The sequence below is a fragment of the Heteronotia binoei genome, chromosome 2 (genome assembly GCF_032191835.1).
Source record: "Heteronotia binoei isolate CCM8104 ecotype False Entrance Well chromosome 2, APGP_CSIRO_Hbin_v1, whole genome shotgun sequence".
NCBI lineage: Eukaryota > Metazoa > Chordata > Lepidosauria > Squamata > Gekkonidae > Heteronotia > Heteronotia binoei.
Genome location: NC_083224.1, coordinates 151,885,192 through 151,909,019, shown reverse-complemented (window position 1 = coordinate 151,909,019; position 23,828 = coordinate 151,885,192). Strand labels below are relative to the sequence as shown.

The 23,828-nt window shown below is 39.8% G+C and overlaps 1 protein-coding gene across 1 annotated transcript; it reads left to right on the top strand.

Moving 5' to 3' along the window:
* The first annotated feature begins 1,614 nt into the window (after positions 1-1,614).
* On the top strand, positions 1,615-23,559 carry MTF2 (metal response element binding transcription factor 2). The gene is made up of 15 exons (XM_060232252.1): positions 1,615-1,863; positions 9,240-9,438; positions 9,528-9,609; positions 10,090-10,185; positions 10,450-10,550; positions 10,649-10,797; positions 11,846-11,941; positions 12,500-12,568; positions 13,621-13,744; positions 15,023-15,090; positions 16,273-16,446; positions 18,053-18,161; positions 18,316-18,368; positions 18,473-18,577; positions 20,825-23,559. The coding sequence occupies exons 1-15, from the start codon at positions 1,859-1,861 to the stop codon at positions 21,177-21,179; spliced, it is 1,785 nt and encodes a 594-aa protein (XP_060088235.1). The 5' UTR covers positions 1,615-1,858; the 3' UTR covers positions 21,180-23,559.
* Positions 23,560-23,828: the final 269 nt, after the last annotated feature.

Sequence of the window (23,828 nt, the reverse complement as noted above, 5' to 3'; positions counted from 1 at the left end):
TTAGTATCTGGAAAGGAAATCAAGCTTGGTGTATATTTCCGTTCTCATTGTGCATATGCTTCCTGAAAAGTAAGTAAAGGAAATGATATTATTACCTGACCTGTAACAGTTAAGAAAGAATGGATTTTAAAAAGTTGTAAACTGCCATGAAGACCTCATACAGGATGGAAATATATCAAAATTAACAGGTGTTCAGTTGTATTGCATTGTGTGCCATTGACACAGTCTTGTCTGTTTTAAAATAATTAAAATAAATGTAGTAGTTCAAGAAAAAAAATTGGCAAACATACTTGCAAACAAATGCCTTCCACCTATAGTTCCCATCTGTAAACAGAAACATTAGTAATGTTTGTTGTGAAAGCACATTGCAATGTAAAATACTAAACAATCAGTGGTAGTAATGATTATACTATTGACTGAGTGGAAGTTAATAACCAAGGAGGTTTAACACCAGTGGCAAGTGGTTGTGTGTATTGGTCAGTCAAAAGCCAGGCAGTTTTGTTGATCGTCGAGATTAAAGAAGGAACAAAAGCTGTTCCTGTCAAAGATTCAGGCGGGCAGCTGTGTTGGTTTGAAGCAACAGAACAAAGTTTGAATCCAGTGGCACCTTTAAGACCAACAAAGTTTAATTCTGGGTATAAGCTTTTGTGTGCATGCACTTTGTGGTACTGTCAAAAGGAAGAAAACGGAGGTGATCTTTATGTGTACTCAGAATGCGTAGGGTCCTCCCCCCCACGTCAAATATCCCTCCAGCTGCCAGAACACCCCTCTATATAACTTTCCTACCAGTACGATGAAGTTAACGGAACTGGCTGTACAGATTAAAAACTGTTGCGATTCAAATTCCCCTTCCCGCAGCAGGCCATCTTCTCTGCTCAGTCTTCTACCAGAGACATCTCTCAGCCTGGGAGAGGAGCAGAGCCCGGGCATGTTGCATGGGACTGGAAGGGAGGCGGAAAAGAGCCCAAGGAAAGACGGCGCATTAGGCTGGCAACTAGCCCTTCACTCGGGATACATTTTGCGGCCAATTATGGAAATACAGGAAGTACAGCTATATTGAAGCTGGTGAAGAGGACTAAAGCTAACGGGGGGTGGGGGAAGTGTGGTCTTTACGGTGCCACAGCATGGGGGGGGGGGAGTGTTGTTGTTGTTTTGCTGCAACAGAGTAATAAGAGCAAGCTTTCTGGAAATGGTTCGTGAAAACGCGGTAGCAAATCTGTTGCAGCGAGAACAACAAAGCCTCCTGACACACCTAAGAGGAACCTACGTTCTGAGGCATGAGCTTTCCTGGGCCAGAGCCCATGCCGTCGGGCCCGCTCACTATTGCAGAGAGACCTCCTCTGCCTGCCTTCTGACAAACCTCACGAAATTGAGGCGCATTCTTCCATGCCCGCTTGGTCTGATTTGGGGTTAAAGTCCAGCAGGAGGAAGGACTCCTTAGCTTCCAACCCTCTCTAAAATAGTCCCTCTTTGTTCCCCAGTAGGTTGGTCATGCTCGCAGCCAGTATTCTTCCGCACGTCACCCCCTCCGGCAGGCTTCCTCTCTCCTGGCCTCTCATTCCCCGCCCCTTGCCGGGGAAATCGCTGCTCCGCCGGGCTGGGCTGGCGAGGGGGAGGCGGCCGAGCGGCTCCTTTGTGTTTCCCACAATGCACCAGCTTCTCCTCCGCGGGAAAGAAAAATGGCGAAGGGCTGTAGTGGAGCCGGGCAGCTTGTGAGGCTGGCGTGAGCCTCTTCCTCGGCCGCTCCCGCCTCACAGAGGCCGCGAGGACCACCAGCCGGAGGCAGGCCTCTCGGGCAGGGCGCATTGAGCGCACTGATTTCCCTGTATGAAGCGGTTGGCCCCATTGGAGAGACCGAATGAGGTGAGGGACGGCAGGGGACAACCCCCCCCCCCCCGCCGCCGGTAATGGGATCTCGCGAAGGGGGTAGTTGCAGAACGGGGGTTGGCGAGGGCGGCGGGAGGGATTGTGCTGAAGGAGCCTGCCTATGTCGGGTCTCTTCCCCTCAGTCACTTTTCCCTGCTGGGTGACTGTGAACAGAATGCCCGCCTCCATTATGCGGGGGACCGAGAGAAGGAAGCCCTTTAGACGGTGTGTGTTTAAGACTGCTTTGTAAGCACAGGATGGGCGAAAGGGGTAGTGAGTGGAGAAGGAGTTCAAGGGCACGTAATAGCAATCATACCCACGGCCGACTGTGGGCGAGGGGGGCTTTTGATGTCCCGTGAAAACCAAAACAAAGGCGAGAACTGTAAGAGGAGGCTGAACCTCCAAGGCACGCCTCGCTTGCCGTGATAAGCCACGGCCACGTAAACTGGGCAGCTTCTCTCCGTTCCCAGCTGCGTGTGCGCCAAAAGAAAAGTTATTTTTCTCTTCTTCAAAGGGAAAGAGTTGAGCTGAACGGGGAAGGGGGGAGGGTTGAACGCCTGTGCAACGATCGTAAGACAGGCCACAACAGTGTTTTGAAAACAATGATCGTTTGTGTACATTCCCCTGCTTGCTTCCTCGGAGGGTGGAAGCTCTGATCTGGAGCTGGCTGCAAGTTCTTATGAAAGGAGAGTGTGATCTGCTTTCAGGTCTCGATCAAAGAATATGAATGTGTTCCTAAAACTATAAATATTTATGTTCCTGCTTTCCAGACTATTGGAACCTGACATAGGTAACATACAGCAGATAGTGGCCCCAGAATGGGGGTGCAGCCACATCAAAATTAAAGAGTTCTGATCTGTTTTATTATGAAAAGTTACTTGAAAAATTAAAAATTGCTCAATTTGTACTGTTATTAATCAGAAAATCCTACCGTATGTGGTTCTTTTATTTCATGTGTGTGTTGACTCAGACTGAATCAACTGTTTATCTGGGTTTTAGGTAAATATACACACAGAGGTTGGCATCTGTATGCATATCTCCCAGTAGTGGATCAGCATACTAGTTTCAGGTAGTAGTCTTAATTTAGACAGTTCCTGCTAGGTACATGACTAGGATATTGCTAGTAAAGATTGTCATCCCATAGGCAGTGAAGAACCTTTCCCCTCTATAAGATTAACATCATTGAAAATTTATCTAATGGTTCAAATTTTAATTTTTTAAAACTGTACTGGAAATAGATTAGGTCATGTAAAATACTCCACTTTTGCTGTTTTTCAGCAGCATAACATTACAAGCATAGCTATTCTTGGCCTTTTCCAGGAAACATTATTTGCCTTTTATTGATTATACTCTGTTTTTGGGATTACATCTTGCTGTTTTCAGCCAGGCTGTTTTACATTATTAGAATATTCATATTATCATTCTGAATTTGAGTTAAATAACTTTTAATTATTGTGAACCAAATTATAGGGCAACAACACGATTTTCCTCCATTAGATTTTATCTCTGTGTGTGAATTAGAAGCACCACAATTTGCATTACCAATTTTAACATGTATCTTGTCTCTTCATAAAACAGTAATTCCACAGGATACTACCAAGCAGGAATTATCCATGGATTTCTCTCTGTTACACACAAACACCATGTCTCAAAGGTGAATTGTGTATGTCCATTTAAAAAACCTGTGATTTCTTGAATTCTTTGATATAAATATGTACATAAAGTTTCTAATGCCAACTCCTGTAGATAAAATTTAGAAATTGCTTCTAGTTTTTAAAAACAATCTTAACAAATTCCTTTTATTTGAATAGTTACAGAATTTACAGTGTAATCCTAAAATCAATTTCCTGGGAGTAAGCCCCACAGAATAGACCTTAATAGACTGCAGATTAGACCTGTTTAGGATTAGATCCAGTGGAGTTAGTTGTGTTAATCTGTTGCTGCAAAACAGTAGAGTCCAGTAGCACCTTTAAGACTAACCAATTTTATTGTGGCATAAGCTTTCAAGGAGCACAGCTCTCTTCATAAGATGCATCTGACGAAGAGAGCTGTGTTTCTCAAAAGCTTATGCTACAATAAAATTGGTTAGTCTTAAAGGTGCTACTGGACTTGTTACTATTCTGTTTAGGATTGCTCTCTTAATGTCCTAAAAGCTGTATCTGTATAGTTTATTTTAATTTGATGTAGTTTGTCAGGGAGGGAACTGTTTCTCTAACACTTCTAATTTAACTTGTTGAAAATGTCTTAATTAGTTGCAATGTAGTCAGTTGCAAGTTACGCCTTGGCACAAATCCTTCTCACATTAATGTGGTGTTGATAAACAAGAGCTCTGATGTTTCTAAAAGCATCAGTTTATTTTAACTGTGACATAGGTCACACTTTGAACTATCCAAGTTGAAAAACCGTCTTCACAATCTTTTTAAAATTATTTTAAAATATTTTAAAATTTCATTTCTGCAAATATTTGCAATCACAATTAATCAAGGGAGATGCAAATAAAATATCAAGTCAAAATTTCTAAGCACTAGTCAGAATTATTTTAAAATCTTAATCCCGAAAAATGTATTTTCAACTAATGCAAAGATGTAGCTGCTAAATCATTAGTAAATTGTATTAAATATTAAGTGGTACTCAAGTATGTCATTGCAGAGTACATACTCTGCTCTGGTTAGACCTGAGGTGACAAGTGAGAGGTGATATGGTCACCGTCTTCAAGTACTTGAAGGGCAGAGGATGGTGCAGAGTTGTTTTCTGTTGCCCCAGAAGGTTGGACTAGAACTAACAAATTGAAATTAAATCAGAAGAGTTTTCGATGAAACATTAGGAAGAACTTCCTGACAGAGCAATTCTTCAGTGGAACAGGCTTCCTCGAGAGGTGGTGAGCTCTCCTTCTTTGGAGGTTTTTAAAGAGAAGCTAAATGGCCATCTGACAGCAATGCTTATTCTTTGAACTTAGTTTATGAGTGGGAGAGCAGGAAGGATTGCATCAGTGCTTAGTTCTTGCTTCTTAGTTTCTTATATGCCCAGGAAAATGCTGTTTACCACCTTGGGGTCAGGCAGCAATTTTTCTCCAGGCCAGTTTTGCCAGGGATTCTGGAGTGGTTTTTTTTTTGTGGCCATCTTCTGGCCGTGGTGCAGGGGTCGCTAGGTGTGTGTGTAGGGGGGAGGGAGGTGAATTGTGAATTTCCTTAATTGTGCAGGGGGTTGGACTAGATGGCTGTGGAGGTCCCTTTCAACTGTATGATTCTATAAAAGGACATGCAATATTCTGTCGTCATTTGCATGGCATAACTAATATTCATTATTCAAGTTCTTAATTGCTATGGGAGCAAAATAATAGTTTTAACTGCAGAGGTTGTAAGAGTCATTTCATAGCCAATGTAATAATAGACTTGCCCTCTGTATTGGGCACTTAGTTGTTTGTGTACTTCATTGTGTTATTAAATGCTTGCGATTCTTGGAAGAGCCTTTGAATTTAAATTATTAAGATGAGAGGAGATCTTGATCAAATTTACTGCCTGGCAAGTTACTATTGTCTGAAAAGTGAATATAGCCAACAAAAGTTGAAATAGATGCCACTTGTAAAGCTGTTGCCACTAATTCAGGGTGCAGTATTTTGCTCACACAAATCCCATTTAATTAAGCAGGACTTGCTCTTGAGTACACAATCTGTACCAGTTCCTCTCTGGGCTGTTGGCAGTTCATTCTTCTTCACGTTAGCATACTATTTAGGTTAAAAAATTTCACCAGCTTTTGTAGCAGGTGAGATCCAAACCTTTGCCTTATGTAACATTTTCTCATTTGTGTACTTGTCAAGTTTGAAAGGTTTTATGATATAGAGCTAATGTGAAAGACCCTTCTAGCTGCAGAAGTTCTTTATAGGCCAGTTTTATCAATTTATCTGCTCTAATATTCTCATGTGATTATAGAGATGAAGACAGTGGTCCTATTAAATTTCAACTTAGTAAGAATCAAGGGGGTACCTCCCACCATCCTTACCATGTAGAGAAAATTTCAAGTTAACTGGGTTTACTGCATTTATTTGACCTCCGAATATGCCATTCTGCATTTATGGGAGCATGTGAAACAGTATTGCCATATGTTGATTGTATAGTGGTTAAGTGTGCGGACCCTTATCTGGGAGAACCGGGTTTGAATCCCCAGTCCTCCACTTGCACCTGCTGGAATGGCCTTGGGTCAGCCATAGCTTTGGCAGAGGTTGTCTTTGAAAGGGCAACCGCTGTGAGAGTCCTCTCAGCCCCATTCACCTCACAGGGTGTTTGTTGTGGGGGAGGAAGATAAAGGAGATTGTGAGCCGCTCTGAAATTCGGAGTGGAGGGCGGGATATAAATCCAATATCATCTTCTTCTGTAATTTGAATAGCGTATAACTTATTTTCTTATTTTTATTGTGTGCTTATTTCTACACTTTTGTAAACCACTTTGGACCTACAATGTAGGGGAAAGTGGTTTATAAATATTATTAAATCACCCAGTAATCTATCTTTTGATTCAGAGGATGGGTGCAGTGTTTGCTGTCTGCTGTTCAGATAGTTTTGCTCTTGTGTGACTGACTACTGAGGAAATTACATTGCTGCAGAACTTGTATAATGTTTTCTTGAACTGGTACATTACACCTACACAGAAGATTACTTGGAGCCAGTTGCTATGCCATGTGTTGAGAATGATTTTGCCTCTCAGTTTTGTTATGCATATGAATGAATGCTATCAAACCAACATTTAGTTGTGCAAACAATACAGCGTGGTTCTTGTACGCTTCTGTAAACTATCTTGGACCTACTGTGTAGGTCTTAACATGGTAGTTCTTCATTCCATAGGCTTAACATGTGGAGATTTTGCTTCTTATTAGCTATTGCCACTTGAGTGTAGTCAAAAAACACTCCATCAGAAGTCATCATGTAAGAGAAATTTCCAGGGATTTAAAAAGGCTGGAGAAATCTCAATGCTGAGAGCTAACATAATTCTGATGTTTAGGAATAGGCCATCTTCCCAAGGTTAGGGTTTTATATTCAGTGTTTGCTTAGTATGTGTGCCAAGAACAGAATTTCTGCTTGTGTCCTTCCTACCTTGCTGCTTAACCATCTTCATATCTGGGCAGACAGAGGTGTCATCTCAGTCAGACCCCCTGACTGAGGCTAGGGGTTGACTTCAGAGTTATTGTTACAGTGTAGGGGAGGTTCTCCTGAAATTGTCTTCAGCCTTATGTGTATTGGAGGTCACATACGACTTGCTCTTCATTCTATCAATTTAATGTATTTTTATCTCACCCTTTGTTCAAAGAGCTCATGGTGGCATATGTGATTGACCTTTCCCTTTCCCATTTCATCCTCACAAATGACCTTTTAAGCAAGGTATGTGGGACTTAGCCAATACGAAGAATGAAAAAACAGGGATAGGCTGGCCTTGACGATAGTGATTTGAAACACAAAATATTTCTATGATTTCCCTTTCAAGAACAGAGCAGTATCTGTCAAGGCTTTGTGTGGTGGGAGGACCTTGTACCTCCAAAGGGCTGGGGAACTGCTTTAGTCTGCTTTTAGAGATGAATGGATGGTTTCCAGGTGATTCTTAATAGATAACTATAGGACATGGTAGGAAAACCTGTTGAAGCCATGGTTGATTTCTGGAATATGAAAAGTGCTGCAATCAGCTATCATGATTGCTTCTGGAAAACCCTGAACTTAATTCAGTCTGTAGTGTGTGTGTGTATATATATATAGGAGCAGGGGGTAACACTGTAGCAGTGACTAGAATGAAAATGGATAACCTCTTGGGATGAATACAACTGAACTCATGAAACAAATAATCTGAGAGACAATGGTTATAGCCAAGAAATACTAATTATATGCCATCATTGTATCTATTTAGAGCCATCAGTGGTATTTTGAGTGATGAAAAAACTACTTCATGCAAGTCCAGTTGACAACCCTGTTGAAATATCAGTAGACACTCTGTGTGTTTATCAGACACTTTGTGGATGGCATCACATATATTAGTTCTGAACTGGATATCACTGAGATAGTGTCAGGCAGCTCCAGAGCAGTGATTTCTCATATTTAATTTGAGCACAACAGCCTGAAAATGTGGACAGGATGCTTGGAAAAGTCTCTTTTACAACGTGTCTGCTTCACTTTTACCCTTGGCTAAGAGCCTTGTGGCGCAGAGTGGTAAAGCTGCAGTACTGCAGTCTGAACTCTCTGCTCACGACCTGAGTTCGATCCCAGTGGAAGCTGGTTTCAGGTAGCCGGCTCAGGTTGACTCAGCCTTCCATCCTTCCGAGGTTGGTAAAATGAGTACCCAGCGTGCTGGGGGGAAAGTGTAGATGACTGGGGAAGGCAATGGCAAACCACCCCGTAAAAAGTCTGCTGTGAAAACATTGTGAAAGCAATGTCACCCCAGAGTCGGAAACAACTGGTGCTTGCACAGGGGACTACCTTTATCTTTGAAAGAGCCCTGTGGCGCAGAGTGTTAAAGCTGCAGTACTGCAGTCCTAAGCTCTGCTCACAACCTGAGTTTGATCCCTGGTGGAAGCTGGGTTTTCAGGTAGCCAGCTCGAGGTTGACTCAGCCTTCCATCCTTCTGAGGTCGGTAAAATGAGTACCCTGCTTGCTGGGGGGAAAAGCATAGATGACTGGAGAAGGCAATGGCAAACCACCCCGTAAAAAGTCTGCCGTGAAAACATTGTGAAAGCAACGTCACCTCAGAGTCAGAAACGACTAGTGCTTGCACAGGGGACCTTTTCTTTCCAATTGCACCAAACCAGAACAGAGTTATTGCCTGGATATGAGGACTTTTCCCTGAAAAAGGAGGCGACCTTGGTGGAGGTGGTTATGATGCTAGTCCTAGAGGTACCTTCATTAGATGATTTATGGAGTCCATCTATCAGCCCATCTCAATCTCCCCTTGGGGGGTAAAATAGTGGGTTCAGCACCAAGGACCTGATGATGTAATGATGTAACTGATTTTCTAGGTCATGATTTTGGCACATAAAATTTCTTGGCTGCTTTTGATGGATCATATGTACTGGAATAGATTGAGAGTGCTATCTTCCAGATTCTCTTGAATCCCTCAGCAGTGTTCAGTATTACTGGGTAGCAGTCAAAGGCTACAATATTGTAGTGGTTCCTCCCTGGAAAATTATTCTAAAAGGCTATGTTAACTCTACTTTCAGCCACACCCCTGTTTGGCCTCTTAAGAATATCAACCCCTTTATTGATTTTCAGTGTCACTTATGGCTGGCAAAACTTGAAAGCCTCTAACATAACTTTGTACTAGTTGTAGACTTTTTTTATTATTGCAAGAAATCAAGCTAAGAGTTCATATTAATATTGCTTTTTAAAATTTTAATTTTAGAGACTCTACGGGGGTGGGTAATTCAGTGGTCCACAAGCGGTCTCCTTTACGGCGACACCAAAAGCCACCAATCTCTGTGACCAAGCTGTCCTCACGGGATGGACAGAAAGCCAAAAAGCCACTGTGCAAATTTGAAGAAGGTCAAGATGTCCTAGCCAGGTGGTCAGATGGCTTGTTTTATCTTGGAACTATCAAAAAGGTAATTCATTAATAGGTACTATGACATAATTTTCTTTTGTGTAGTGGTGGTTTTATATGCAACTACCTCAAATTTATTCTTTCTTTCAGATAAACAAATTGAAACAGAGCTGCTTTATTATATTTGAAGACAGCTCGAAATCCTGGGTTCTTTGGAAGGACATACAAACAGGCAAGCACCTTCTGTGTTTTTGTTCTTTTGGCTTTGTGCTCACTAGTGTGAATTTTCAGATTCTTTTTCTCAGATCCCACCTGATAGAGGGATGAAAAGTGTTTGGTATATGTAGGCACAGAAAGACAGACGGTGCCTTGGGGCTTCTTAGAGCACAACATGTTTAAGTTCCTTATTAACTTCCTCCCATTTCTCTAGAGAAAAACTTTTGTCAACGGCAGTTTTGTTCCTGCTTTATGTACTTCCTGGCCTCACAACTCACTCTCAAAGCTAATGCCTTCCTCTTCTCAACTTGTTACCAGACACTGGTATCTGCTGGGTCTTAATGCACTCCAGTTACTGCCTGTTCCTCTTTCCCCCATGTGTTGACTGCTGTTGGTTTTCTAATCACAGCTAGTTTTAAAGTCTTATATATATTGCTCTTGAAATGACATACATGAACTTTTAAAAATTGTAAACCTAGCCTTTCTATCTTTTTAGGAGCTACTGAAAGTGGGGAAATGGTCTGCACGATATGTCAAGAAGAATATTCAGAAGCACCCAATGAAATGGTTATATGTGATAAATGTGGCCAAGGTAACTTGCATTATTGTAGAAATTTATTTTATCAGCTTCTTTTGTTTCATCCTGTATGTAGAGATGTTGCATTGGCAGGGATAACTGTAGCATTCATACTGCCACATCATTTATTGCACGTGGTATATATGAGAATGTATTGTTTATGATCAGTTGGGGAATAAATAAATGTTTCTGTGTCAGCGTAATGATCTTTCTTGCATTTCTCAAGGCAGGAAAGACTTTTAATGTTCTTTAAACCCTGTAAATTCTTTTTGAATTCAGGTTATCATCAGCTGTGTCACACACCAAATATTGATTCTACTGTGATAGATTCAGATGACAAATGGCTTTGCCGGCAGTGTGTCTTTGCAACAACAACAAAAGTAGGCTAATTACTTAGTAAAGTGACTACTATTGAAATACTTAATTTTTGCATGGTATTGGACACTAGCATTTGCTGTTTCTATATGTCTTAATTCAGAGAGGTGGCGCACTCAAGAAAGGACCAAATGCCAAAGCCCTTCAAGTAATGAAGCAAACATTGCCTTACAACGTAGCAGATCTTGAATGGGATGCAGGCCATAAAACGAATGCCCAGCAGTGTTATTGTTACTGTGGAGGTCCTGGAGAGTAAGTTTAAAAATATTTATAAGAGGATTCTCTGTCAAATGTATTCCTATATATTTGTTGCCAATGATATGTATGAATACTGGCTTACATTTTGCGGAAATAAGCATATATTACGAAGATAATGTGTTTACAGATGATGCATTATGCTATTTCACTAGCAATATCAGGCTTTCACGTCATTGCTGTACTCTGGTTTTTAAAGTCTGTATTTGAGAAAAATTGTGCATAGGCAGATTTTATTCCAGATTAAGTTTGTTGATTTCTGCATAGGATTGCATTGAATTGCTGGGAGTTGGCCCCATTGAACTGGAATGTTTCCAAATAAACATGCATAGTATTGGGCTGCTATTTTCAATGGGAGTAGGGTAAAATATGCTGTGCTTATTTGGTTGCGCAGCCAGTTTTACACAAATTTGGGAACAAGGATGGATTCCCAAAAAGGGGATATGTGGATAAGGCTAGCAACCAGGGTGGGTTTCCAGAAACAGGTTTCAAATACAACCAGGCAATATGGCTACCACCACCACTGTCTTGAATTAATTTTGTAGCTTTGTTGTTCCAAACATGGGAAAATGTGCATAATGGGTTGCTCAAGCAGTTGTTATACTGTAGCATGAACGAGCAGCAGAAAAGCAGTGTTGAGCCCACATGATTACTTGGCATGGGTCATTATGAAAGGATGTGCCTGAGATGTTCGTGGGCGTAGGTTATTCAAATTTTACAGCTAAAAGAAGCATCATTGAAATATGCCCAATGTTTTCTAAGCATTTCCACATGTCGCTTTCTTCTGCACAAAGGTAATTTCCCTGTGGGTGAAAAATATCTGTACATCCATGCTTCAGTGTGGTGCCACTGTGCAGTTTGCCACAAGTACATAAATCAGGAAGGCACTGTACAAAGGCTTCCCTAGGTATGTACTTGCAGCAAAAAATGTTTACTCAAAATATGTTTAGAAGTATTTTAAACTGGTAGTTCAGACTGTATTATTGCTGTGCTAGAATAGGGAACCCTTACCACAGTTTTTTTTTCTTCCTTTCTCTTAATGAAGCTGGTATTTGAAGATGCTACAATGCTGCAAATGTAAACAGTGGTTTCATGAGGCTTGTGTGCAGTGCCTCCAAAAGCCAATGCTTTTTGGTGACAGGTAAGATCCTGTATGTTTACCATTGTTGTATGTGCTTTAATATTTAATCGGTGAACTAATGGGTTGTATCTTACCAGTCTGTTCAGCTGCCGCTACTGTGTTCCTCCATTGCGAGTAGCTTTCCATTTGATACAAGAGGCTCTTGCACACAGAAGGACACTTGTGTCAGTAGTGCAGTGCCCTTCTACTGATGGGGGGAGTATGCTGGCAGAATCTGAAGGAATTGGTAGGATCCCACCTATTATTTTTATGCCCCTAAAAGTTTGTCTTTATATCTATATCTATGTATATAGACACACACACACACACACACACACACATGCTAATCATGTAAATTCATTAAATTTGATAGCTGATGGGTAGCCTTGGATATGCTTGTTGAATTCATTGCAAATTGGATGGGTTTTAGCTGTGCAATATATGTTGGTTACTATTTCAGATCTGGAAGTCCTGAACATCTCACAAAATTGGACTACTTGCTAATAATATTGATTACAGATAGACATTTTCAAAGCATTGAACATGCCTTAATTTTTGTGCTTTCTCACTTTTTTAAAGGTTTTATACATTCATTTGTTCAGTTTGTAGTTCTGGACCAGAATACCTCAAACGTTTACCCTTGCAATGGTAAGAACAACTTCAGAGTAGAACTGTGCTGCACATTTTCCTAGCTGTTGTCTGCTCTAAAAACATATTTGCCCTTAAACAATGAATGAATGTAAGTAATTACCTTGTATTACTGCTGTTAGCTTCAAGTTAATCAACTAAAAAATTTGAAGCTGTGTAGATTAAGTTTCTACGAAACCATTACATAGGATTACATGTTATTCAAATAACATTATGGTGAAATGCCTTGACCTGGACCCTTAGCAGATACAGTTCCAGCTTTCAGCAGTAAGCCTGCCAGGTGACTGAGCCTTTGCTCCCATGCAAACCTGAAACTGAGTTCACTTCATCATTGGTCTGTCTTGGCTTGTTCACAGCCCCAGTCTGTACTATCTTGCATCTGTTCTACTCTCTAAGCGCCTCTGCAGTTAGTGCACAGTGCTAGGGCTCACACAGCTGTGATTTTTGGACAGTGGTATCTCTAGGGCTTTTTTTGAGCAGGAATGCAGTTCCGGGTGGGTGTGGCCTAATATGCAAATGAGTTCTTTCTGGGCTTTTTCTAAAAAAAAAAAGGCCTAGGTATCTCTGTTGGTTCCCTCACCTGTGCAGTCTTTACTGTCTAACACTGTGCCAGGCTTAGCTTCCTTCATCCTTACATCCTCAAAGCATTCTGGCTGTATTGTACTGTCTGGAGAGGAGTCTTTTTAAAGTACCTCCACTCTTTCCTGATATGCAGATGACACCACATTATTGGATGAAAATGGAGGTCATTAATTCATAGGGACACCATAAGTCGGAAGTAATTGAATGGCACTTAACGTACATACATACTCTTTCCTAGTGCTGATGGGTCAGTTGCTCACCTGTTGCAGTGGCATCCCATTACTTCTAACCATACTGTTGCCATGCTGCTCCCTTTTGGCCCTAGAGTCTCCCCTGCCATAGGTTCAGTAAAGGTGTAAAACCTTGAACTTCATTACTGCACAGTAAGCCAAGAGTCTTGTTTTATTGCCAGATGTGTGTGCATTTATAAAATACTTAACTGTGCTAACTATTCACATTTCAAATTTTAGGGTGGACATAGCACATCTATGCCTTTACAACCTAAGTGTTATTCATAAAAAGAAATATTTTGATTCAGAGCTTGAACTCATGACCTACATTAATGAAAACTGGGATCGGCTGCACCCTGGTGAAGTAAGTGGTTGAAATATTCTTATTAGGGCATTCTCTCATCCACGAGGCACAAACAGATATAAAATATGTTTAATTTGTTCAGAATAAGAATATACCGGGGTGGCCAATGGTAGCTCTCCAGATGTTTTTTGCCTACGATTCCCATCAACCCCAGCCAGCATGGCCAATGGCTGGAGCTGATGGGAGTTGTAGGCAAAAAACATCCGGAGAGCTACTTTTGGCCACCCCTGGAATATACCATTGAACCATTAAATTTTCCACTTAGTAAAACAGGAGTTCTCTGAAAATAACTTTCTTGGGTTATGGACCTAATTTACAGGCACATTACTGGGTACAGGAGGCAACAAAGCTCAAATTCTTCTATAATTGACAGTGAGAAGCACTGCCTATCATTGCATCATGAATTTCTTTTAATATTAAGTCTGGATGTCTTAGGAAAAATAGGACTACTAGTGAAAATGTCCCTTTGTCAAGATTGTTCCCCTCACCACTCCTTCCATATTGTGTAGGACAGGTGGCCCAGTGTGGTGATGTCACTGTTACTTGTGTTCTCAATCCAACACCAGCTAATGAAGTCAAGTAGTAGTAGGAGACTATATAGTATAACAACATCAGGATAAGTTGTACTAAAAGACATGGGGGAGAACTTGACACATGTTGGCAGCCTAATGTTTTTGTAATGTGTAATTGCACCCTAAAAAAATTTCAGAGGTAAATCCTTGAGTCCTGATTTGCTTTGTGTATGATTTGAATGGAAATAGCTGTTGCTGCTAATTTGGGAAAATTCTACTTACAGAAATTTCTGAATGTTCAAAGTATTTTAAAGTAGCAACAGAGGACTGTATGCACTAAAGAAAGCAGAATTCTCCATTGGCACCAAGGGGTCAGGGTCACCAAACAACGTTGCTCAGTATGATAGTTCACAGTGGGACAGGGGAATGGGCAAAAGTCAGACATCCCCCCTTCCCCCGAAATGCCTTTCTGCTGGAAGAAAATAATCATGAGAATACAACCCTGAGATGCTAAAGGATCTTGCATTTTGACTTAGTTTATGTTTTGGAGTGTTCATTATTAACAAAGTTAAAAAACATTTAGAACATAGATGTGTTCTAGAATTCCTGGCATGACATCACATCAAATATATTCAACATTTTAATTTTTCTTCCTTTGATAGCTGATTAGCTTGCTGGGTAATTTTGCCCTATCTTTATAGTCAGAATTAATTTTAGAATATAACCAAAACTTTCATTAGATTAAACTACTTCTTAATATTTACAGCTGGCAGACACACCAAAATCTGAACGATATGAGCACGTCTTGGAGGCATTAAATGATTACAAGACCATGTAAGTGGATACAGGTTTTATGCATTTTAAAAATTTTCATTTTATTTAATATAAATGCTACTCTGACTCCATTGATTATCCACTCTTACTATACCTCTGATGAATTACTGGAGTACCATCCTATGCTGCACATAACTGTGTCAAGAATGGTGTTTGCCCAGCGCTCACTGTAATGTAGGACTTTGCTTTGTGCCTTTAAACTGTGATGTCCCTTTTCCAGCATCAGACTCCTATGGAAGTCTCTTGCATCTTCTGAGGGAAGACACTTACAAAAGTGCCTGGGCTAAGTTGGTAGATGGCAGACTCAACTGCCTAGGTCTTCTCTTCGTTATGATCCAAGGTAGTCATGAGACAGAAAGATAAACATGAGGGCAATTGCACTTGACAGAACCAGTTTCAAGGACACTGGGTATTTTCCAAGTTAGCTCTTGGAATCTCTCCCCCTACCATTCTTAAAATATCTTACAACTTCCAGCAACTCCTTTATGCTTTGCCCTCAACTGGTTGAGGGGCAATTTATAAACATCCCATTCTCTGATCACCTTTGTTCTTGTGCCTCTGGTATGATCAAAACCATTGATTGCATTTTGCTATCTGCAGTCCTCATTATGAGAACTTTGGGTCTTGCCCATTCTGAGCAAATGTAATTTTGCCATTGAACCCCAGGCAGTTTTCCCCCCCTGTTGGCTGATGCTAACCCTGACTTTTATTATATCTGTACAGTGCTCATTTGTCTTTTATGATATCTATACAATGCTCCTCTGCTACACATTAATGTGACAACTTGGAGGGTTTTATATCTTCTAATGCTATTATATTAGTGATGTAATGCTTTTATTATTTGTAAATGTTTCTGGTGTGATCTGTGTTTTAAAGGTATTGTATTATTTGGCTCAAGACCTCAGTTCAGTAGAGCTTATTGTTAATAAAGGAAAGTTTCCATACCAACAATGACAACTAAAGGTAGCAGTGGAAAACGTTATTACAGAATTGTTGCATTTCACTGAGAACCAAATTTGTAAGTGCTAAGAGGATTTTAGAGAACTAAATTCTCAGTTCATTTCTATCAAAACCTTGGAATTTAAGATTAAAGTAGAAATAAAATGCTATTGGATGAACTGGTTTTTGTTATGTCTAAAGAAGTACTCCTGTCTCCATGTTGCACATTAAACAATCATTCAGGTTTATGTCTGGAAAGGAAATAAAGAAGAAAAAACATTTATTCGGCTTGAGAATTCGTGTTCCTCCTTGCCCACCAAATGCTGCTTTCAAGGCTGAGAAAGAACCTGAGGGAACATCGCATGAATTCAAAATTAAAGGCAGAAAGTCATCTAAACCTGCGCCTGCTGATCAAAGGTAAGACAAATAGGCAGTTGAATATTATGACTTGATTTCTGTTTGTTCCACAAGCACCTCCTTATTTTATTTTTTTAAACTCTTGGTCTACATTGGACATGTATTGGTTGAGGAAACAGTAATAGCAAAAATGTTGCTGCTGACTTTATTGGGATGTGACTTGTATTCTTTAGAATAGCACTGAGTTTAAGATTATTAAGGCTTCTAGAGCTTTGCAGAAGAATAGACATAGAAATACTGTTAATTAACAAATCCCAGATGAAGCAGCATTTTATAGTTACCATCTTTTTGTATAATAATTTAAAGTTAGGATGAAAAGTATCTGTATTGTCTTTGTGGTGGTGAGGCCTTCAGTTTTTATATTGGGGGGCTGCTGCCAAAATTGCCAAACATCCATTGATATTCCAACTGTTCTAGGAAGAAAAAACTATTCCAACAAAAGGGTTGTAGATGAATTGATAAGAAGCCTTGTCCTTAAGAATAATATAAACACCAACTCCAATGTCAGTTTGGTGTAGTGGTTAAATGCGTGGACTCTTCTCTGGGAGAACCGGGTTTGATTTCCCACTCCTCCACTTGCACCTGCTGGAATGGCCTTGGCTTAGCTATAGCTCTGGCAGAGGTTGTCCTTGAAAGGGCAGCTGCTGTGAGAGCCCTCTCAGCCCCACCCACCTCAAAGGGTGTCTGTTGCGGGGGGAGAAGATATAGGAGATTGTAAGCCACTCTCAGCCTCCGATTCAGAGTGAAGGGCGGGGTATAAATCTGCAGTTCTTCTTTTTCAAATTTTAAAAAAATGACAATAATATAAAAAGTAACTCCAGTGCCAAACATAACCAAGTTTAAAAATTTCATTAACATTGCATACCCTGAGGAGCAACATGAGAAGGGTCTGCAGCAGGAAAGGGAAATCACTGGAAATTATGATTTAGTCTGGATCCAGCTCAGTTACATGAACACCAGCACCACAGATAGAATCTACACAAACAATAAAGAAAAATAGACACCAATATTGAATAAAAAGATTACAATAAGACATGTTTTCCTTATGCAGTGTCAATGAAATCTTTAAGTTTGGTTATATTTGGCATTGTTCGTTGGGACCTAGTTATAATACACATTTTATTGCAATCCAGTGATTGAAACCAATTTTTCCTTTTCCCTGTTCTTGGCTAAATGGTTTGCTGTGGTACAGCTGAAATCTAGTTAGATTTTTCTGCTGTGCCTGCATTTCATTTCATTTCCTTTTCCTAAGTTCCTATTCAGTCTCTCTCTCAGAGCAGCCAGTACTACATAGTCAAGATGATGAAAGGAAGAACTTCTTTACTGAGGGCAGTGGGAGCAATGTTGGTGGGTGTGGTGGGAATGTTCAGGGTCTATGTGTTCTATTCACAGGCATAGTTTCCTATAGTAGCTTTTTAAATAGGGTGTTACAAGATAGACGGCACTGGGTAGCTTTAAATGCTCCGCGTATTTGCATTCTGAAGTGTAAACTTGGCTGGTTTATGACTTAGGTTAGAAAAAAAAGTGTAGATACAGTATGATTTTTGTTTCTGTATCTTTTAAATGTGTATCTGTTTTAAATGTTAACCTGTTGGCTTTCTTCTAGGGAAGTTACTAATGGTGTAGAGAAAAAGGGAAAGAAAAAGTCCGTTGGTCGTCCACCTGGTCCATATACCAGGAAAATGATTCAAAAAATGTCTGAACCATCACTTTCGGTAGGTGGTATTTCTTTAATACTCATTACTTCCTTGACCAAGTAGTGACCATTATGTTAAATGGTACTTTCAAAAAAGAAAACTGATTTCAGAATTAAAGCTTTTAATAAAAATGTAAAGTTCTGTTCTTTGTTCTTTGTCCTTTTTGGGAAAGGAACCTGTCATAGTGCAAGAATCCCCTACTTTGGATTTACCTAGCACTATTGGGTAAGTAGGGGAATAATAAATGTGCTTTATTATGGATTGGCTAATGTCAAATAAGATTTTAATGTTTGATTTTTTTGATAACATGGTGACATGAAATGGCTCAGAAGATCTGATGGAACTGCACACTCATCGAATACCTCAGATGTAGAATCTACAGGTACTGTTAGTACAAAAGAAACTACCTCAACCTGTATTCCTAAACATTACAGGTAAGACAACTAGAACTTGATCAATATACAAGTTATGATTATGAATGTAATTGATCGCAACTTATATTGCAAAGGGGACGAAAACTTTGTTGGATTCCACGAAGTGGGAGCAGAGGCTTGCTCATAGGATGGCTCTTTGATACGTCTCCCTCCCACTGGCTAGTCCTGAAGGCTTGAAGACCCTTGGGAATGAGGCAGGGCTCAGGAGGCTGTAAACTGAGAAGGGAATACATGGAAGCTCCAGATTAGCTCCTTGTGCAAGGAGAAGTGCCTTTTGTTCATATACGAGGGGGCCAGTGTGATCAGTGACTAGAATCTGGGAGGCATGCATTTGAATTCCCACTCTACATGGAAGCTTGCTGTATAAACTTGGGCCAGGAACACATACTGAGGCTACCCTAATTCAGAGGACTGTTGGTGATGAAAAAAATGGAGGAGAGGAAAATGGTGTAAGCTACTTTGAATCCTCACTGGGGAGAAAGGTGGGATATAAATGAAGTAAAATAATTAAAAACTCTTTTGTATTGATATTGTTGCTTAGAAAGTAAGTCCTGAAAACTTAAGTGTGTTTTAGGTAGTAGCTTAAGGACAATGATGTTTCATATTTCTTCTGCCATTAACTCTGGTTCAGCACTGAGGAATATTACAAAATGGTCAGTAAATCATCTTATGGTCCTTTTACCTTTATGCTCACTCTTAGATTACCTCCTCCATTAATGTTAAACTCCGTAATTTCCAGTATAGTGAAGCATGCATGCCTATATGGTTGAAAACAAGTTCTTGGGACTATGTTTCAAGTAAAGTATGTAGTTTGGGACTAGGGATGGGCATGAACTGGGAAAATGGAGGTTTGTGGTTTGAGGTTTTCATGAACCCCAGACCTCCAACAAACTCCGGTTTGGGAGTTAAGCCCATCCCCAGTGACAGTTATATGTCTTTGGAGGCCACATGAACCCTCCCTGAACCTCACAAACCTCCCATGGAGATTTGGGGAGGGTTCATGGGAGGCATGTTTTCCTGAACCCTTGGCTTGGGAACCACAGACTTGTTTGGTTCATGGTTCGGTTCATGCCCATCTGTGTTTGGGACTATAAAAAGTACTTAGTTCAAATGTTAACAGAACAAAGTGACTTCAATCTTGAACATATATTTAATCTTTCAGATCTTTTATCCTGGCTTTTGTATGACTTAAGTATTATTTTGGCAATAATTTTTGAACATATGTTCATACTTTGACAGTTAAGCACAAATGTCGGACAAGAGTGATTTATGTGTTCTAAATGAATTTTGTTTCCATATAGAGCATGAAGCAAAAGTTGATTGGATTAAGCTTCCAGTTCCATGTTTTCTGTTAGTTTTTAGAATTCTGTTGTTCTCAAGTATGGTCAAGAAATGCAATATGGGATGGAGCTCTCCAAATTGAGCCCCATCTATACTTGAAAGACCAGGCTTAATTCTCAGTGATAGGGAGCAGGTTTATCTCCACACCAATGCAGTCTGAGGACACCTCCTTAAATTTCTCTGATAGTATGGGAAAGCTGCATGTTTCAGCTGTTGCATTAAAGGCACACTCAACACTGGCTTTCCTATTTTTTGTTGTTCAGTTGCACAGTTGAGCCCAACTCTTTGCAACCCCATAGACCATGCAAGGCCCTCATTTCCTGTTAGCCCATACTAATAGGAAACCCCTAGACAAGTCAGCAGTGTGTAGGGCCCTGCCAGTATTCAAGCAAATACAATTCATGTTAAGTATTTCATCAATAGTTGCTGTACCAAGTAAGGTTTCTATGAGCTTGCGTTTTCTATGATCAAGAGACACTGTATGTCTATTTGCATAGACTTTAATTGGTTACTTAATAGAACCCTTTTTTTGTTAACAAGCATTAGATCTTTTGCTATTGAATGCTCTACTAAAGGCCCTAGCAAAATGGGCAACCAAAGATGTATGTTGGTGCACAGAGTGGCTTGCAGTGATGCTAGTGACATTACCATACTTGAAAACTTTTAGATTTGCGTATGAGTTGTCATCTAAATATGCCTTGCTCAGATGGTCTCCAACCAATTCAGTGCCACTGACCTATTTTTTGCTGCTGTACCACATCAGATAGTGGTGGTTATAACAGTACCTACATATTCTTCAGTGGTAGTATAATGTCCAGTGGTAGTATAATGTCCAGACCTTGACTAAGGCCACATACTGCTAAGTTAGCTTGCAAAATTTTAATGACTATTTCCTGTATTCTGTAGTTTATCTGACTCCAGGAAAAGGACACGTACAGGTAGAACTTGGCCAGCTGCAATACCACACTTAAGGAGAAGAGGACGCCTTCCACGGAAAGCACTCCAGGCTCAGAATTCCGAAATTGTAAAAGATGACGAAGGCAAAGATGATTATCAGTATGATGAACTCAACACAGAGATTTTGAATAACTTAGCAGATCAGGAGTTACAGCTTAACCATCTCAAGAACTCTATTACCAGTTACTTTGGTGCAGCAGGTAGGATAGCTTGTGGTGAAAAATACCGTGTTTTGGCTCGCCGGGTGACACTTGATGGAAAAGTGCAGTATCTTGTGGAATGGGAAGGAGCAACTGCTTCCTGACTGTAGGACTGAACATTATGTTAACTGTACTGCTGTTCACTATTTATAATGCACAGTTATAAATCAGAAGTGCAGAAGGGAACTTTATGATGTTTCTAAAAATGGAAACCAAGTTAGCCTTAACTCTTGCTTCTTAACAGTACAAACATTGTGATAAGGATACATTTTTTAAAAATTGGATTGTTAAATTTTTAAAGTAAAGATTTAGATTGACTTTGGATGGGAATTCTGGGATTTCACTTTGCTTTAAGATGTGCATGAGTACAGACTAGAGTGACTGTCTAAAGTGCAGTCTAAGAATACTCAATTTTTCTTTTTGCAATTAGGGAATATTTTCTATAGCTAGGGAAACAATTTTTAGGATGACTCTTAATCTTTTCTTACCCAAATGTTTGCAAAAGTGTATTTCTACATTGACAACCCTAGATTTTCATAAGGTGCAGTGTATATAATTCCTATGGAGGACTGTAAAATATTGAAATCTTCTTTCACGCAAAGTGTAAAAAAATATATATTGAGCCTGTAAATTGCTCTGTGACTAGACTTTGTGGTCTCTTTAATATATTCTTTGCATGTGTGTATATGTACACCTATGTGTGCATGTGTATATATGTGTGGTTGTGACCTATGCAATTTCAATTATGGGATTGGGCAGCTTTTGACTATATATCCCATAATTCTTTTATCAGGAATAGTTGCAGTATTTACACAGCAGCATTTCTTCTCAGGCTTTATTGGGTGCTGTTGCTTGCCACATACTACAGAATATGTGTCAAATGAGTGTCGTATGTTCTGGCAGTGAGTCAGTGAGTTCATATGCCTTTTTTAGAAGTAAAGTCAGGGTGCAACCATGCACACTGTGACCCAGAGCAGTCGTATTTCCTGGTCTCTTAACTGTAATTACAGAGAGGAAATGCACCTTCAGGCTTGCACATTCCTGCCCCTCTCTCCTTTGCAGATTTACCTCTCCTTTCCCTTGTCAGTGATAGCCATGGGAGGGAGGGGTAGCACAGCAACTTCACCAGTGTTTTTTGCTACCTAGAATCTGCAAATCAACTTCAAATCCTCGCTTCAGACTTGTGTAAATTGAACCATATTTAGCTAATTACCTCTGTGCAGCTGCAACACCAACCTGTGATTAACAGAGAGGAAGTGCTTGTTCCTGGTCATAAACATGGTTAAGATACCTAGTTATTTGCATCTGGTCGGGGACAGGTGGCTTAAATAGCCTTTTCTTTCTCAACTTAACTGCACAGAACTGCAGCCCCAATTAATTTTGGATAAAAGTTAGCCATTTGAGAAACAAATTGGGACTCGGAAATTTGAACGTGCTTAAATGAAATTCGAAGGTTTTGTGACACACTGATTGTAAATTTTGTCTCCCAGTAATTAAAAAAGTCAGGAGTCACACAAGATTCCTTTGTATGTAATGTTTTGTAGTCATGTTTGATAAGTGTAGTTGGAACAAAGTGTTTAATTGCACAGGGTCAATGAACAGTATGTTGCCACTTGAAGTAACAATACTGCTTTTATTACAATATTACCTCTTCTGTTCTTATAAATATGAATCAAGTTTTAAATTTATAACTGTTTTACTTGCAAAGTAACAGATCTCTTTGAGGTTAGATAATTTTTTTTGTTTTGAGTTTTTGTTGTATCTTTTTTTTTTTGCCAAAGAGTAATCACAACTATTTTGTTTCTGTTGCTTCATTTTACTGCCTAATATTTTGGTAACAGACATGAATTCGCCAACAAAACAATTAAAAAGGTGCTGTATGGTTAAAGCTTATTCCGCTACTTACTTTGACTTTTTAAACAATACTGTGTTTTGATCAAGAAGAATCCTTTGTCACCTTTGATATACCCGAAGGAAGCATAGACACATTTCTTGTCCTGTGCTTGGTTGTGGCTGGCCAGAAAACTTACAAACTCTACAGAAGTGGTAACTGAAAATGTACTTTGGTTTTGCCTTCATGAAAAATGTGGGTCTCTTTTTATCTCTCACAGTCTGTTATAAAGTTAAAGTTGCCTTGCCTATAGCTACAATATTTTGATAATACACAAGTTAGATTTCGAATGTTTGTCTCTTGGGATAATGCAAATTATAGTTGTCTTGTAATGTTATTCACACAACCAGTTTTCATCGTTTTTTTTTTTTTTACAATCATAATTCACATTGAACACCAGCAGTATTTATAGGAGGGCTTCCATACAAAGACAGTGATTGGAATCTACTTGAGGAAGACACTTGACAAACTAAACTATCAACAGATTTGTGAATGTTTTTGTTTTCATTTTATCATGGTGGTTGACATATTTGTATCTTGAAACTTTTCTAGAATTTTAAAAAATCATCATTAAATGTGTGTATTTTTAAGAATCTCTTTGTTTTTCTTTCTTAGGTGTAGGTGCAACTTAAAGCGTGTGTTAAGCACATTGAGTTGGATTTAAAGGTGCCCTTCTATGAGCAGATGGTGCTTCCACTTGGGGCGGGGGTGGTGGTGTCTGCAGTTTTTACAGAACTTCCATTTCAACTGCAGCCTCTTGTGCAGCAGCCTATGCTGTTACTGAGGTTCCATCCTCCTCAGAAACAGCTCTTCTGTGTGACACAGGACTGTAAGAGACACCAGCAGAGCTCCAATTGCAGTT